The following is a 14,985-nucleotide window of genomic DNA, read 5'->3' as shown; positions in this document are numbered from 1 at the left end:
GGGAGACTTGGGGCTTGTCTACACTGGCAATTAACACTGTTGCAACTTTCTTGCTCAGGAATGTGAAAAAAAACTCCCTTGAGTGCAGCAAGTTGCAGTGCTGTAAAGTGCCAGCACTGGGAGCCATGCCCCTTGCTGAGGTGGATTTTTAGAGTGCCAGGAGAGCTCTCTCCCAGTGTTGCACTGAGACCACACAAGGCACGTTAAAGCACTGCCTTGACAGTGCTGCCGGGGCAGCACTTTAGCGTTGCCAGTGTAGACTAGCTCTCAGATTCACATCCTTACTTTGGCACAGACTTTCTTTGTGAACTGAGGCCATTATCTCAGTGCTTCAGTCCTGCATCTGCAGCATGGGGATACTGGGACTTCCCTACTTCACAGGGGCATAGCAAGAATAAATGCAAGCAATTGAGTTCCTTCTTTGAGAAAATAACTGATTTTTTAGAGAAGGGAAGTACAGTAGATCTAATATACGTGGACTTCAAGAAAACATTTTGACACAGAGCCTCAGGAGAAATTAGTTACATTAGGGAAGATGGGGATTAGTACAAGTATTGCAAAATGGATAAGAAATTAGCTAAAGGGGAGAAGGTAATGGGTTATTCTGAAAGGTGAATTAATGGATTGGAGGGAGGTTACTAGAGGAGCTACTCATGACTCCATCTGGCAACTAATATGATTCAATATTTTGATTAATGACCTTGGCACAAAAGATCAAGTGTGCTAATGAAATTTGCTAATTATACCAAGTTGGGAGGCATCATCAATACAGAGGAGGATAGGAATATTATACAGGAAGACTTGGATGACCTTGAAGACTGGAGTGACAGAAATGGGATAAAATTCAATAGTACAAAGTTCAAGGTCATGCACCTAGGGTCTAGTAATAAGAATTCCTGCTACTAGCTGGAGGCTCACATCAATTGGAAGCAACAAAGGAGAGTAAAGACCTACTGTGTAGATTTATCACAGGATGATGAGCCACTAATGTGATGCAGCTGTGAAAATGGCAAATGTGATCTTAAAATGTACACAATAAAGCATTTCCAGTAGGAATGAAGTGTAAGACCTCACTTGGATTATTGTGTATAATTCTGGTCACCCATGTTCAAGAAAGACTAATTTAAACTGAAACAGGCAGAGAAAAAAGCTACTAGGATGATCAGGAATAGTACTCATGACTGGAGCACGGGTATTGAAGGCTATGTGCTGTTCAGAAAAGACAGGAAGAAAGGCAAAGGTGGTGGAGTAGCCTTGTACATCAATGATGAAATTAAATGTAGCGAAATAAGATGCGATGGAATGGATAAGACAGAGTCCGTCTGGGCAAAAATCACGCTGGGTAAAAAAGCAACTAGAGCTTCCCCTGAGATAGTGCTTGGGGTGTGCTACAGACCGCCGGGATCGGATTGGGATATGGATAGAGACCTCTTTAATGTCTTTAATGAAGTAAACACAAAGGGGAAATGTGTGATTATGGGGGACTTCAACTTCCCGGATATAGACTGGAGGACGAGTACTTGCACGAATAATAGGGGTCAGATTTTTCTGGATGTGATAGCGGATGGACTTCTTCATCAAGTAGTTGAAGCACCTACAAGAGGGGATGCCATTTTAGACTTGGTGTTGGTGAGCAGTGAGGACCTCGTAGAAGAAATGGTGGTAGGGGACAACCTTGGTTCGAGTGATCATGAGCTGATTCAGTTCAAACTAGATGGAAGGATAAACAAATGTAGATCTGCGATTAGGGTTTTTGACTTCTCCAGGGCTAATTTTAAAGAGTTAAGGAAATTAGTTAGGGAAGTGGACTGGATGGAGGAATTAGTGGATTTAAATGTGGAGGAGGCCTGGAATTTCTTTAAGTCACAGCTGCGGAGACTGTCGGAAGCCTGCATCCCGAGAAAGGGGAAAAGAACCATGGGCAGGAGTTGTAGGCCAAACTGGATGAGCAAGCAACTCAGAGAGGGGATTAGACAAAAGCAGAAAGCTTACAGGGAGTGGAAGGAAGGCAGGATCAGTAAAGAAAGCTACCTTGCTGAGGTCAGAACATGTAGGGATAAAGTGAGGAAGGCTAAAAGCCGCATTGAACTGGAACTTGCAAAGGGAATCAAAACCAATAGTAAAAGGTTCTACAGCCACATAAATAAGAAGAAAACAAAGAAAGAAGAAGTGGGGCAGCTATACACTGAGGATGGAATGGAGGTTAAGGATAACCTAGGCATGGCCCAACATCTAAACAAGTACTTTGCCTCGGTTTTTAATAAGACTAGTGAGGAACCTTGCGATGATGGAGGGATGATAAACGGGAATGTGGATATGGAAGTGGATATTACTGCAACTGAGGTAGAGGCCGTACTTGAACAGCTCGATGGGACGAAGTCGGAGGGCCCGGACAATCTCCACCCGAGGATATTAAAGGAACTGGCGCGTGAAATTGCGAGCCCGTTAGCGAGAATTTTTAAGCAATCGATAAACTCGGGGGTTGTGCCGTATGACTGGAGGATTGCTAATGTAGTTCCTATTTTTAAGAAAGGGAATAAGAGTGATCCGGGTAATTATAGGCCTGTTAGCTTGACGTCTGTAGTATGTAAGGTCTTCGAAAAAATTTTAAGGGAGAAAGTAGTTAAGGACATAGAGGTCAATGGGAATTGTGACGAATTGCAACACGGATTTACTAAAGGTAGATCGTGCCAAACCAATCTGATCTCCTTCTTTGAGAAGGTGACGGATTACTTAGATAAAGGAAATGCGGTAGATATAATTTACCTAGATTTCAGTAAGGCGTTCGACACGGTTCCGCACGGGGAGCTGTTAGTTAAATTGGAAAAGCTGGGAGTGAATATGAAAGTTGTAAGGTGGATAAGGAACTGGTTAAAGGGGAGACTCCAGAGGGTCGTATTGAAAGGTGAACTGTCGGACTGGAAGGAGGTCACCAGTGGAGTCCCTCAAGGATCGGTTTTGGGACCGATCTTATTTAACCTTTTTATTACTGACCTTGGCACAAAGAGCGGGAATGTGCTAATAAAGTTTGCGGATGACACGAAGCTGGGGGGTATTGCTAACACGGACAAGGACAGGGATACTATTCAGGAAGATCTGAACCACCTTGTAAACTGGAGTAATAGAAATAGGATGAAATACAATAGTGAAAAGTGCAAGGTCATGCATTTAGGAATTAATAATAAGAATTTTGGATATACGTTGGGGGCGCATCAGTTGGAAGCGACGGAGGAAGAGAAGGACCTTGGGGTACTGGTTGATAGCAGGATGACTATGAGTCGCCAATGTGATACGGCTGTTAAAAAAGCAAATGCGATTTTGGGATGCATCAGGCGGGGTATTTCCTGCAAGGATAAGGATGTGTTAGTACCGTTGTATACGGCGTTGGTGAGACCCCATCTGGAATACTGTGTGCAGTTCTGGTGTCCCATGTTCAAGAAGGATGAATTCAAACTGGAACAGGTTCAGAGACGGGCTACGAGGATGATCCGAGGAATGGAAAAACTGCCTTATGAAAGGAGACTCAAAGAGCTTGGCTTGTTTAGCCTGGCCAAAAGAAGGCTGAGGGGGGATATGCTCGCCCTATATAAATATATCAAGGGGGTTAACATTAGGGAGGGAGAGGAATTATTTAAGTTTAGTACTAATGTAGCCACGAGGACGAATGGGTATAAACTGGATATTAGGAAGTTTAGACTTGAAATTAGACGAAGGTTTCTGACCATTAGGGGAGTGAAGTTCTGGAATAGCCTTCCGAGGGAAGTAGTAGGGGCAAAAGACTTTCCTGGCTTTAAGACAAAGCTTGATAAGTATATGGAGGGGATGTTATGATAGGATCGTTAATTTGGGCAATTGATCTTGAATTACCACCAGACAGGTCTGCTCAATGGTCTGCGGGGAGATGTTGCATGCGATGGGTACTGAGTTGCTGCGGAGAATTCCTTCTTGGGTGCTAGCCGGTGACTCTTGCCCACATGCTCAGGGTTTAGCTGATCGCCATATTTGGGGTCGGGAAGGAATTTTCCTCCAGGGCGGATTGGCAGGTGCCCTGGAGGTTTTTCGCCTTCCCCTGCAGCGTGGGGCACAGGTCGCTTGCTGGTGGTGTCTCTGTAGCTTGAGGTCTTCAAACCATTTTTGAGGATTTCAATAACTCGGTCCTGGGATAGGGGTTGTTATAAAATTGGATGGGTGGGGTTCTGTGGCCTGCCTTGTGCAGGAGGTCAGACTAGATGATCAGATTGGTCCCTTCTGACCTATGAGTCTATGAGTCTATGAGTCTATGAATCAGGAGAATGGAGGGTCTATCTTATGAGAAAAGACTGGAAAGGTTTGGTGTGCTTAGTTTCACAAAAAGAGGTCAGAGAGGGATATGGTTGCTCTCTATCAATTCATTACGGGGGTAATTCCCAGGGATGGTGAAGAACTATTTAAACTACATAACAATGATGAGACAAGTAGTAATGGATGTAAATCTGGCCATGAACAAATTCAGGCTGAACTTTAGAGGAAAGTTCCTAACCATGAGAGGGATGCAGTTCCGAAACAGCTTCCCAATAGACAAACAATTTCCTAAGTTTTACCAGAGATCTGGACAAACTTTTTAGTGCACTTTTAAGACGAGGATGCTTGTGATGGTAGGGGGCAGGTCTGAACAATTCTAGAGCTCACTTCTGGTTTAAGTCCATATTCCAGAAGCTCATGCTTCAGAGGTTCAGCCAGCCACTGGCAGAGGTCCAGGAGCGATTTTTGGCCCCCCTTTCCCCAATGTATTCTGGAAAGGTGTTTTCACTGTCCGCTAAAGCATCATGCAAGGACCATGGCTGGAGATGGGATATTGGTGGGAGTGGGGCCAGGGCTTTGAGGCAGCACTGGGCATTCTGTCTTTGCTGGCTGGTTCTTGCTCACATGTTCAGGGTCTCGCTGATCACCGGGAAGAAATTTTAGCCCAGATTAGAATGTATGTAGTAAGAAGCAGATAGTTAGGAGTTTGAAGGGGTGGGGAGTTTCATGAGTTCCCTGAGGACTAAGTTCAGACCCCCTGTGGGTGTGGGGGGTGTACTTCAGGGTAAATGTTCTGGAGTCCTACAAGAAAGCGCTTTGTAGTTGGATGTGTAAATATTGAGAATCCGTCAATTTTGTTATGAAGGTGTTAATTACCATGAGATGTACTTGAGACAGCTCAGTGATAACCCTGAATTCTTTAGCTCTAGAAGGCAGTCTAGCACCAGTGGAAGGGCAGCAGTGGAGTAAGTCATTTATGCAGGTACCACGTGGAAAAACATTTCCACTTTTGTAGGTAAATATTGCATGTGGAATCATGTCTGATGTTCGATAACATGCGTTTGACCTGCTCTGAAAAAGTTAACTCATGTGTTTAGAACCGTGGAGGAGCCACACTTTCAGATGGAGCTTCTCCAGTTGTGGGTGGAAGATCTGACCATCGGCCTGTGACAGGAGGTTTGGACTCATTGGAAGAATTTGTGGAGGATGAATTGACATACACAGCAGGTAAGGGTACCAAATCTGTCTGGGTTATGCTCAGGCAAACAAGATGATCTTGGCTTTGTCTTCCCTGGTCTTGCGTAGGACTCTGTGTATTAATGGAATCTGTGGGAATGCATACATAAATGTCTTGTCCCATTGGATTAAGAAAGCATTCCCCAGCGACCAGGGACCAAGTCCCACCCTGGAACAAAATAGCGGGCATTTGTGGTTCAGTGCTGGGGTGAATAAGTCAATCGATGGGAACTCCAATTGACAGAATATCCGTTGTAAGACTGTAGGGTTCAGTTCCCATTTGTGCGCTTGTAAGAACTGTCTGCTTAATGTGTCAGCGGTGGTGTTTTTGTATCTTGGTAGGCAAGAAGCTGAAATGTCGATGTGGTGCTGAATACACCACTTCCATAGTCTCATGGCTTCAGTGCATAGGGAAAGAAATCGCCTCCCCCACCCCCACCTCGTCTGTTGATGTAGAACATGCCTGCAACATTGTCTGTCATCACTCAAATTAATTTGTTTCTTACGAGTGGTAGGAAGTGAAGATAGGTGCATCTTACTGCTCTGAGTTCTAGCAGGTTTATGTGAAGGTGTGTTTCCAGTGTCGACCACCTGTCTTATATCATTTGGTGGTCCAGGTGTGCCCCCAAGCCTCGTGCGCAGGCATCTGTTGTGATCATGATTGATGGAGGTCTGTGGTGAAAGGGAACACCTATGCAGATGTTCTCCAGTCTTGGCCACCATTGTAGGGATGCTAAAACCTTGGTCGGTGGCGTTAACATCATGTTGAGGCTGTGTTTGGTGGGTTTATACTGAACACAGCCATCTCTGAAGACACTGCACTTGTAATCTAGCGTGTTTTACCACAAACATGCTGGTGGCCATGTGTCCTAATAATTATAGGCATGTCCATACCTCGATTCGTGGACAGATGGACGTGGTGTCTATGAGATGTTTGATGGTTCAGAATCTGGCATGCAGTAATGAGGCTGTGGCTTGAGTTGAGTCTAAGTGTGTCCCGATGAATTCTCGTTGCTGTGTGGGTATCAATGTGAACTCCTGAAAGTTTATTTGCAACCCCAGGTTAATGGTCAGTCGTGATTTTTCTGTCTCTATGTATGATTATAATTTGATAAGGCAATTGTCTACGTAAGGGAAAATTATGAACTCTTGTTTGAACAGCTGAGCTGTGAATGCTGCAAGGGTTTTGGAGAATACTTTTGGTGCAGTGTAGAGTCCAAATGGGAGCACTCTGTATTGATAGTGGCTGTGTCCCACTGTCAATCACAGGAATCATCTGTGAGCTGTGAGGGTGAATGTATTGAGTATCCCTATTTCGTTGGTATGGTTGGTATCGCTTCCTTTTGGGGGGCAGTGTATATATGCCAAGTGTATGAAGGGTCACTTCTTCATGGTGTGTAGGACTTCATCAGTTTTTGCCAAAAACAGTTTATTCTAATTGAAAGGTAGGTCCTCAACCTTCAGTTGGAGTTCTTTTGGTTTGCCAGATGATAGCAGGCATGAGGCTTTGCATATCACAATCACTGAAGCCATGGCACGGGCTGCAGTATTCATGATATCCAGGGAAACCTGTAGGGCCGTCCTGGTGACAATTGTCTCTTGACCAGGACTGATTTGAATTGTGCTCTTCTGTCTTCTGCTATGTACACAGTAAACTCAAAGAGAGTTTCCCATAATTGTCCAAGTCATATTTAGCCAGGGAGGCACTCTAGTTGGCAATGCGGAATTGTAGCATCGAGGAGGTGTAGACCTTGCGACCTAAAAGGTCTAGACGCTTATGATCTTGATCCTGTGGCACAAAGCAGTGTTTGCTGCTCCACCACTGGTTTGCTGATGGTTTGCTGCTTCCACCACTAGAGAATTTGGTTGTGGGTGAGAAAACAGGAAGTCCACACCCTTGGCTGTGACATAATATTCATGGTCCACTCTTTTTCATGTTGAGCGGGCACTGACCGGGGTCAGCCATACTGTCCAGCAGGTTTGAGGATGGGCAGGGTAATTTTTGGCACAGAAGATGGTTGTAGAATTTTTAATAGTTTGTGTTGGTACTCTTGGACTTCCTCTAGAGGGATGTCCTGACTGAGTGCTATGCACTTGAATAGCTCTTGAAATTGTTTAAAGTCATCAGTCATGGTAGGTTGAGGTGGCATAATGGCTATATCTGGAGAAGAGTTATGTTCATATGATACTGCTTTGGGAGCAGTCTCTTCCTCTGGTTCATTGGCCATCTCCTCCGTTGCTCCTGATGTTGCCAGACCTGGGGATACAGGAGGGGACTGGAGCTGTGCCATAGGTGGTGAGAAAGTCCAAGCATATTGGGCTTTGCATGCTGCCCATGATGGCCACTGCATCGTGAATGCCACTTGGGGACCCATCTATAGGGATCCATACCATGGAAAGTGAGGTTGTGACTGGTGGATTTTATGCCATGATGTGCCTCCAGTAGGTTTTCATTGAGATGTGGGAGAGACCTGTGGTGAAAACACTTGCTCCTCTTCGTCCTCATTTTCACTGTCACTAAACATTGATGGTGCCATAGGTAAGGTCGGTTGTGCGATAGATGATCCCACGTTGCCAAGGAGAGGTGATTCTGGCACCAATGCAACAGTGATGTCCTTCTGTATCAGGAATAGTTGTGGTGCCAGTGGGTGCAGTACCGATGTCTTAGTAGTATGGATTGGGTGTCTAGGAGTCTTCTATTTTGCCTTTGTTGGGGCCAGTGACCACACTGCAGTGCTGGCTATTAGTACTGGGTGAGGTGACAGTGCTGAGGAAGGTATCTGCGCCAAGACCTGTGTCAGCACTGGTGGTTGTAAGGTCGGCACAGTCTCCGACACAGGTGTTGGTACTGTCGGTGCTGAGGAAGAGACATGGCATGTTTGTGGTCTCAACTGCTTGTTCTTATGAGTGGTACATTCCGGTGCCAGAGGAGCCAGGAGAGTCGTAGGACTATCAGGGCCATTGGCACCACTTTTTCTGAGGTTCCCATTGTGGAGAGGTCGAGGCTCGCTTCCTCTTTTCTTGAGAGAGTGGAACAGTGCTCTTAGTCAGTTTAGACTGACTTGGAGAGCACTTATAGAAAGGCTTTAGAGTGTCCTTTTCAGATTCATGTTGGAGTGATTTCTCCATTAAGATCATTTTGTGTCATAGATTCTAGTCACACCTGGCTCTCGCCTTCAAATTGTTGCAGTGGATACACTTGGATGGTACATGTGCCTCCCTGAGGCATCTCATGCAGGAGTGCCCATCGGAGCTTAGCATAACCTCCTTGCAAGAGCCACATCTTTTGAAGCCAGGGGAGCCTGGCATGTTTAAAGTAAAGTCCCGAGTGGACCGAAAAAATTTTTTCTTACATGGTTTGCGCTCCACAGGGAACCGTTAACTTGGAAATGAAGAAAACTAAGATTTTTTGTCTCAACTAACTACGGAAAAAATTTAAACTGAACAAACAATTATCTATTTTTTCTAGCTCGAGGGGAAGAAGCTGTGGCACTGCTCCAAGATCCATCTTCAGTAGAAGACAGTTGAGATGGAAGTGAGGGGGGTCAGCTGTGCATGTGCTGAAGAGACTCCAATGGCATTGCAAGAAAGCTGCTGCGCATGTGTGTCCCAACCAGACCATAAATCTCTGATCAATGGCTCCAGGACGCATCATCACCTGAAGAGGAGCACCCACAGGGACAGCACTCAAAGAAGAAGGAATTATAGCCCAAGTCAGATTGGATGTTACCTTAGGGTCTTTTACCTTCCTTTCCAGTCATTTGCTAGGATTATCAGGATACATCTCACTTACTTTCTCTTCTATTGTGGGATCCTTGGGAACTGGCGCACCTCTGTCCTGCCTATTCTCTGCCTTTAGCACATAATAGTCTAGTCTCCTGTAGGCTGTAATACTTGGTCTCTTTGGAATTGATAGGTTTAGTGTGTGGGTGGTGTTGATGGTCTGTGCTATACAGGAGATCGGACTAGATGATCCAGTGGTCCCTTCTGCCCTTAAACACTATGACTCCATTAAATATTGTGAGATACAACAGAGATGGGGCTAAAAAAATACCTGGTATTTCTTAACTTTTGAGTGCTTGAGCTGAAACCTTAATGTTCTTTTAACATGGCTCTGTGTGTGTATGCGCGCACGCAATTTAATATATTTTTAAAAAGTACATAAAAATAGAAAGTCCATCATGTGGCATGTTACTGACACCCACATCAATCATGTACAGAGTTGGAACCTTTAGATCTGCTGCACAGACCTCTGCCATTTGAATTAATGGAGTAACTGGTAGCAGCGGCAGGTTGTCATCTATATGAACCAGCGCTAGGTGGAGATGAGACAAACTCTTTCCAAATGTGCTTCACAGATATTTGCTTTTAAGATTATATTTTAGTCATAGGACTTACTTTACTTTAGGAATAGTGCCCAGCCAGCTCCAGTTCCCCTTTCTCTGTTCCCTCTCTGATCTGGCTCCTCTTTGTATCTCCCCCAACACACACACACACACACACTCACTTTCACATGCTCTCCCTTCCACCACCTCTATATCTGCTCCTATTCCCTCCTTCCTCTCATTCAGATCCCAAGTCCCAATCTCCCCCCATCCTAGTTCCAAGTACCAGTTTTTCCATTCCATCTCCCCATCTTGCCAGCCTCCAGTCTCTCCTCACCTCAGCTCCATGTCCCAATACACTTTTTCCCCTTCCCTAGTCCAGCTTGTGCCCCCTCTCTATTGGAGTCAGGGAGCTCTCTCTCCTACATTCTAACTGTGGGCCAGCAAGAGGGCCATAGAGAGCACAAGGAGACAGGCTCTCAGTTCTGGTGTCCAGTCTCAACATAGAGTAGCAATTAAGTGTGATTTTGCCCTTGCAGCCTGGCTGGACTGCTCTCAGTCACTCTGTGAGGATGGTGTATGCACAATATGGTCAGTGGATGGAGAGTGAGCAGAATCCTTAGAGATTCACAGCTAAGTTCTCTGAAAAATCTCTACTGAGCATATAAAAATTAGATTTTTCAAAGATTTATAAATCTGGCCAAATTTTGGCAGATTTTCACAGTTGTGACAAAAGGTACATCCCTGATGCCAAAACCACTCCCCTGACAAATTTCAAGGTCCTGCTCTAAAACATGGGGATCTTAGAGCAGTTCAAAGAAAAGGTTGCAAGAACATTTTATCATGGGCAAAATAATGTATCTTTCCCTGATCTCATTCTTAGAAATAGTGGAAACAGTGTGACTGAAACTATTCAAAGGGGTGGAAAAAAATCAGCCTGAGGCAGATACCTGGCATGGAAAATTTTGGCATAAACAATTAAAGTTTGAAAACAGTGTCTTAGACTGAGATATGTCAGACAACCACTCTGCCTATAATATAGACTGGGACAAGTCCTATCTTTGACCCTGCTCAATGGCTAAAGTAGCTGGAGGGGAACAGAGGAGGGGCTGATGTACTGCTTCTATATATTTCACAAATTCTCTTATAAAAGATCTGTCTGAAAACTCAGTTGCTAGCTCCAGAGTCAATGAAGAATGGTCAATGTATCAGATTCACAAATATCTGGATACTGTAGTGTTGTTATTTCTGATGTCTCATAGAATATATTAACACAACACCCTTCTGTGCTAGCCCAAGAATTAAACTCTGGTTTCAGCAGACATTTCAGTGGGTTGTTTCTAACCTGGTGTAATTTCTACCAATAAACACTGTACATTACTGCAATCCACTACACCCCGCCCCGCCACTTCTCTCTCTCTAAAAATATGAAATGTTTATATATAGATATAGATATATACACATACAGTATGTGGACACTTTGGAGACAGGGATGCAATTCAAACTGCAAATACCTTTCAACCATTTAAAACATTTCAGTTTTGTTGAGATTCAAGATAAATTACCAAAACAAAAAAAATGAAATACATTTGACCCGCATCTCAGTTAAGTCCTAGGAATAAAACAAATGAGGACCACACATGGTATAACAATATTCAACTGTGTCTTCACTGGGTGTGCAAACCAATTTAAAAATCACAGTAAAAAGCATACAACAATGCAGAATAGATATTTTCTAGCAGGACTTTAGTGTCTCCAAAAGAATTTACTTTTTCCTCATGAGCAATATTAAATTTAAGACTGAGGGTATGTCTACATCTACAATTTTGCAGCGCTGGTTGTTACAGCTGTATTAGTACAGCTGTATAGGGCCAGCGCTGCAGAGTGGCCACACTTACAGCAACCAGCGCTGCAAGTGGTGTTAGATGTGGCCACACTGCAGCGCTGTTGGGCGGCTTCAAGGGGGGTTCGGGGAACGCGAGAGCAAACCGCAGGGAAGGAGACCTGCTTGCACGGGGGTTTGGGGAATGCGAGAGCAAACCGGGGAAGGAGACCTGCTTCCCCGCTGTTTGCTCTCGCGTTCCCCGAACCCCCCTGCAAACCGCAGGGAAGGAGACCTGCTTGCACGGGGGTTCGGGGAACGCGAGAGCAAACCGGGGAAGGAGACCTGCTTCCCCGCGGTTTGCTCTCGCGTTCCCCGAACCCCCCTGCAAACCGCAGGGAAGGAGACCTGCTTGCACGGGGGTTCGGGGAACGCGAGAACAAACCGGGGAAGGAGACCTGCTTGATTACCAGAGAGGCTTCCTCAGGTATGCTGCGATACCTGCTTATTCCACGGAGGTCAAGAAAAGCGCTGGTAAGTGTCTACACTTGATTACCAGCGCTGGATCACTAGCGCTGGATCCTCTACACCTGAGACAAAACGGGAGTATGGCCAGCGCTGCAAACAGGGAGTTGCAGCGCTGGTGATGCCCTGCAGATGTGTACAGCTCCTAAGTTGCAGCGCTGTAACCCCCTCACCAGCGCTGCAACTTTGTGACGTAGACAAGCCCTGAGTAGAACTCACTCTCTCTTGCTTATTCTAAATGCTCATTTGAGGACACAAATTCTTTGCTCTGGACTTTTTTAATAGGCATCCAGTAAGGAAATAAAACCAGGAACTTGTTGCCTTTGTAAGGGTATAACACAACATGCAGCCCCAGCAGTCTTCAGGATTCTCTTTTTGTCAAACAGACAGCAAACCTAATCATTCCTATTGTTGTGGATTGAGTTACACCTCATTTAAACTGGGGATGGTGGGAAGGGAGGGGGAAATAAAACAACCACCTTTCATTCCAGATCACTGTGAAAAACAATTAAGCTCCTTCATGGAGCCAGATAGCTGAAACAATAGGAGCACTATCCAAAACACAGGCAACATGGCAAGGACTGAGTAGAAGATGAACCATATGGCCCAAGGTGTTTCTCTGGGGACTGATAAAATAAATGCAGGGGCTGGGGCATTTACTGGGGGAGCTGTATCAGAGTGAAAAAGGAACATCACAAAGAAGGAAGGAGCAGAAAGTCAAGGAGATAGTTAGAGTAAGCACTAGGGGAGGGAGCGGTCTTGGGGGAAAGCTTATTAATGCTTTTTAGGTACAGTGGAAGCTGGAAAAAGCTTGGAACTTAGAGCAAAGAAACTTTCTGTTGTTTGATCCTACTGGATGCAGGGAAATAGGACTCCCTCTCTCTCTCTCTCTCTCTCTCTCTCTCTCTCTCTCTTTGTGTATATACTCACACACTTTATACAGAGAGAAATAGAATAAATAGGATTCCATCAAAGAAATATGGCCATCATCAACGTTTTGTCTGGAAACAACCCACTAAGCATTCATGGCCCACCATACAATTTCTATTCCCATATATGGCCTCGGCCCAAAAAGTTTGTGCACCCCTGGTTTAGAGAATATCAAATTATTTCAGTAATTTAAAAGCTGCAAGTTGTCTTTCCTATGCTTCGGCATATAAACAGATATATGTTTTAATGATTAAACCAGTTGTTTTTTTCAAACTACTGAATTTCACTCAGACTAAAAGGTAGATGTAATACTTGGTAATTATAATAATTAGAAAAGAACAATTTGTATATAAATACACAAGCTTACCTATGCAGTCAATTTTGGGTGTCCATTCCCCATATTTACAAATTGTTTGTATAAAGTTTGTGCCATCTGTTTTACATTTGTACTTTATAGATGCTTTGTGCTTATAGCTCTTTTTGCTGGTGATAGTTTGTAAAATGATTATATTCTCAAAATTGTCTGGAAGTGCACATGTAGCAGATTGATCTAAATAAAATCCAACACAAAAATTAAAATATGCTATAAATCATAGGATGTGTCCAGTAAATATTCATTTCAAGGCAGACATTCAATTTGCAAATACATGGCCATGTGAGAATGTTGTGTCTACTATTGTTACAAGTAATCTCTAAATTTACCAGAAGAGAAAGAGATCAAAGAAAAAAATAAAAAATGTTTTTCGTTTGTGTACATCATAAAGCTTTCAAAGATGCTGAGCTCCCTTTGTTGGAAAGATAAACTGAAAGGTGGGGTCAGGCAAACCCTGTTGAAAGCCACTGATGCTTTTATGTACATGCTTAACTTTGCACACACTATGAATATACTATGGTATGTAAAGAATGGTTCTAAATAGCTGTATAAACTGTATCTGCCTGAATATTGATGAATAATCTCTATTCAACCTTAAATAAGTTGTTAATTTAGTGCTTAAAGTATTATCTAAATAGTTTACCAGCACATGAAGGCAAAGATATCCATTCTCCACTAAGACACTTCACTGTCTTTGGCCCAACCATTTCATAGTTTTTTTCACATTCATATTCCACTGTATCTCCATGAATGTACTGTTGATGGTCTATATTGACAGCTTTCCCTTTGGTAATACTGGGTGGTAGTCCACAGGTTTTTTTCTCTTCTGCGGAAAAGAGCATAAATATTCCATATTATATTCTTGGTAAATATAAAAACATGATCAAAGAGCTTTACTTAAAATAATTCTTTAGGACCTGACCTTGCTCTCATTAAAGTTCGAAGTGAAACTCTGATTGACTTAAATGGGCGCAGAACTAGGCCCTTAGTTTGTAATAACATTTGCCTTTCTTCCAAACTCCTCTCCCTCACTTCTCTATGAATAGGACATCTTCCAGGACTGTATTCAGCTTTTCTCTCCTCACAGCTAAGTTTTGTAAGGATTGTCTCTTATTCCTCTCTATTTCCACATACAAAATATCATTAACTTAGCAATGCTCAATTTATATTCCCTCACAAGAATGAAAACACTAAAATGTAAGGAAATCTTAAATCAAATCAATACTCACATTCAACACAATACCACACTACAAATTGCTAGTAGTTCACTACTATCATGACACTAAACTACACCCCCTTAATACTCATTTTATATTTAAAGAAAATAAAATCCTGCCATCTTCAGTGCACACTTCCAGGAGCTGAAAAATCACACAGCTGCCATGTTCACAACTGCAAGCTCCCTGACCCCCATATTCTACACTTTCCCCTTTCTAATTTGCAGCCTCTGCTCTCCTGCTGCTGCAACCGTGTCACCCCACTGTACCTGTTTA

The 14,985-nt window shown here is 43.7% G+C and overlaps 1 protein-coding gene across 2 annotated transcripts in view; it reads right to left on the bottom strand.

The window, feature by feature from the left end:
- Positions 1-14,985, bottom strand: part of LOC127054941 (complement factor H-like) — a 104,439-nt gene that overhangs the window by 43,575 nt on the left and 45,879 nt on the right. For both annotated transcript variants that reach the window (XM_050961363.1, XM_050961364.1), the window contains 2 exons: positions 14,136-14,318; positions 13,487-13,669 (listed from right to left, as the gene is read on the bottom strand). In XM_050961363.1, the coding sequence (XP_050817320.1) occupies positions 13,487-13,669; positions 14,136-14,318 (366 nt within the window). The remainder of the gene's footprint in view (positions 1-13,486; positions 13,670-14,135; positions 14,319-14,985) is intronic.

This window comes from Gopherus flavomarginatus, chromosome 7 (genome assembly GCF_025201925.1).
Source record: "Gopherus flavomarginatus isolate rGopFla2 chromosome 7, rGopFla2.mat.asm, whole genome shotgun sequence".
Lineage (NCBI taxonomy): Eukaryota > Metazoa > Chordata > Testudines > Testudinidae > Gopherus > Gopherus flavomarginatus.
This window is presented reverse-complemented; position numbering and strand designations above follow the sequence as displayed.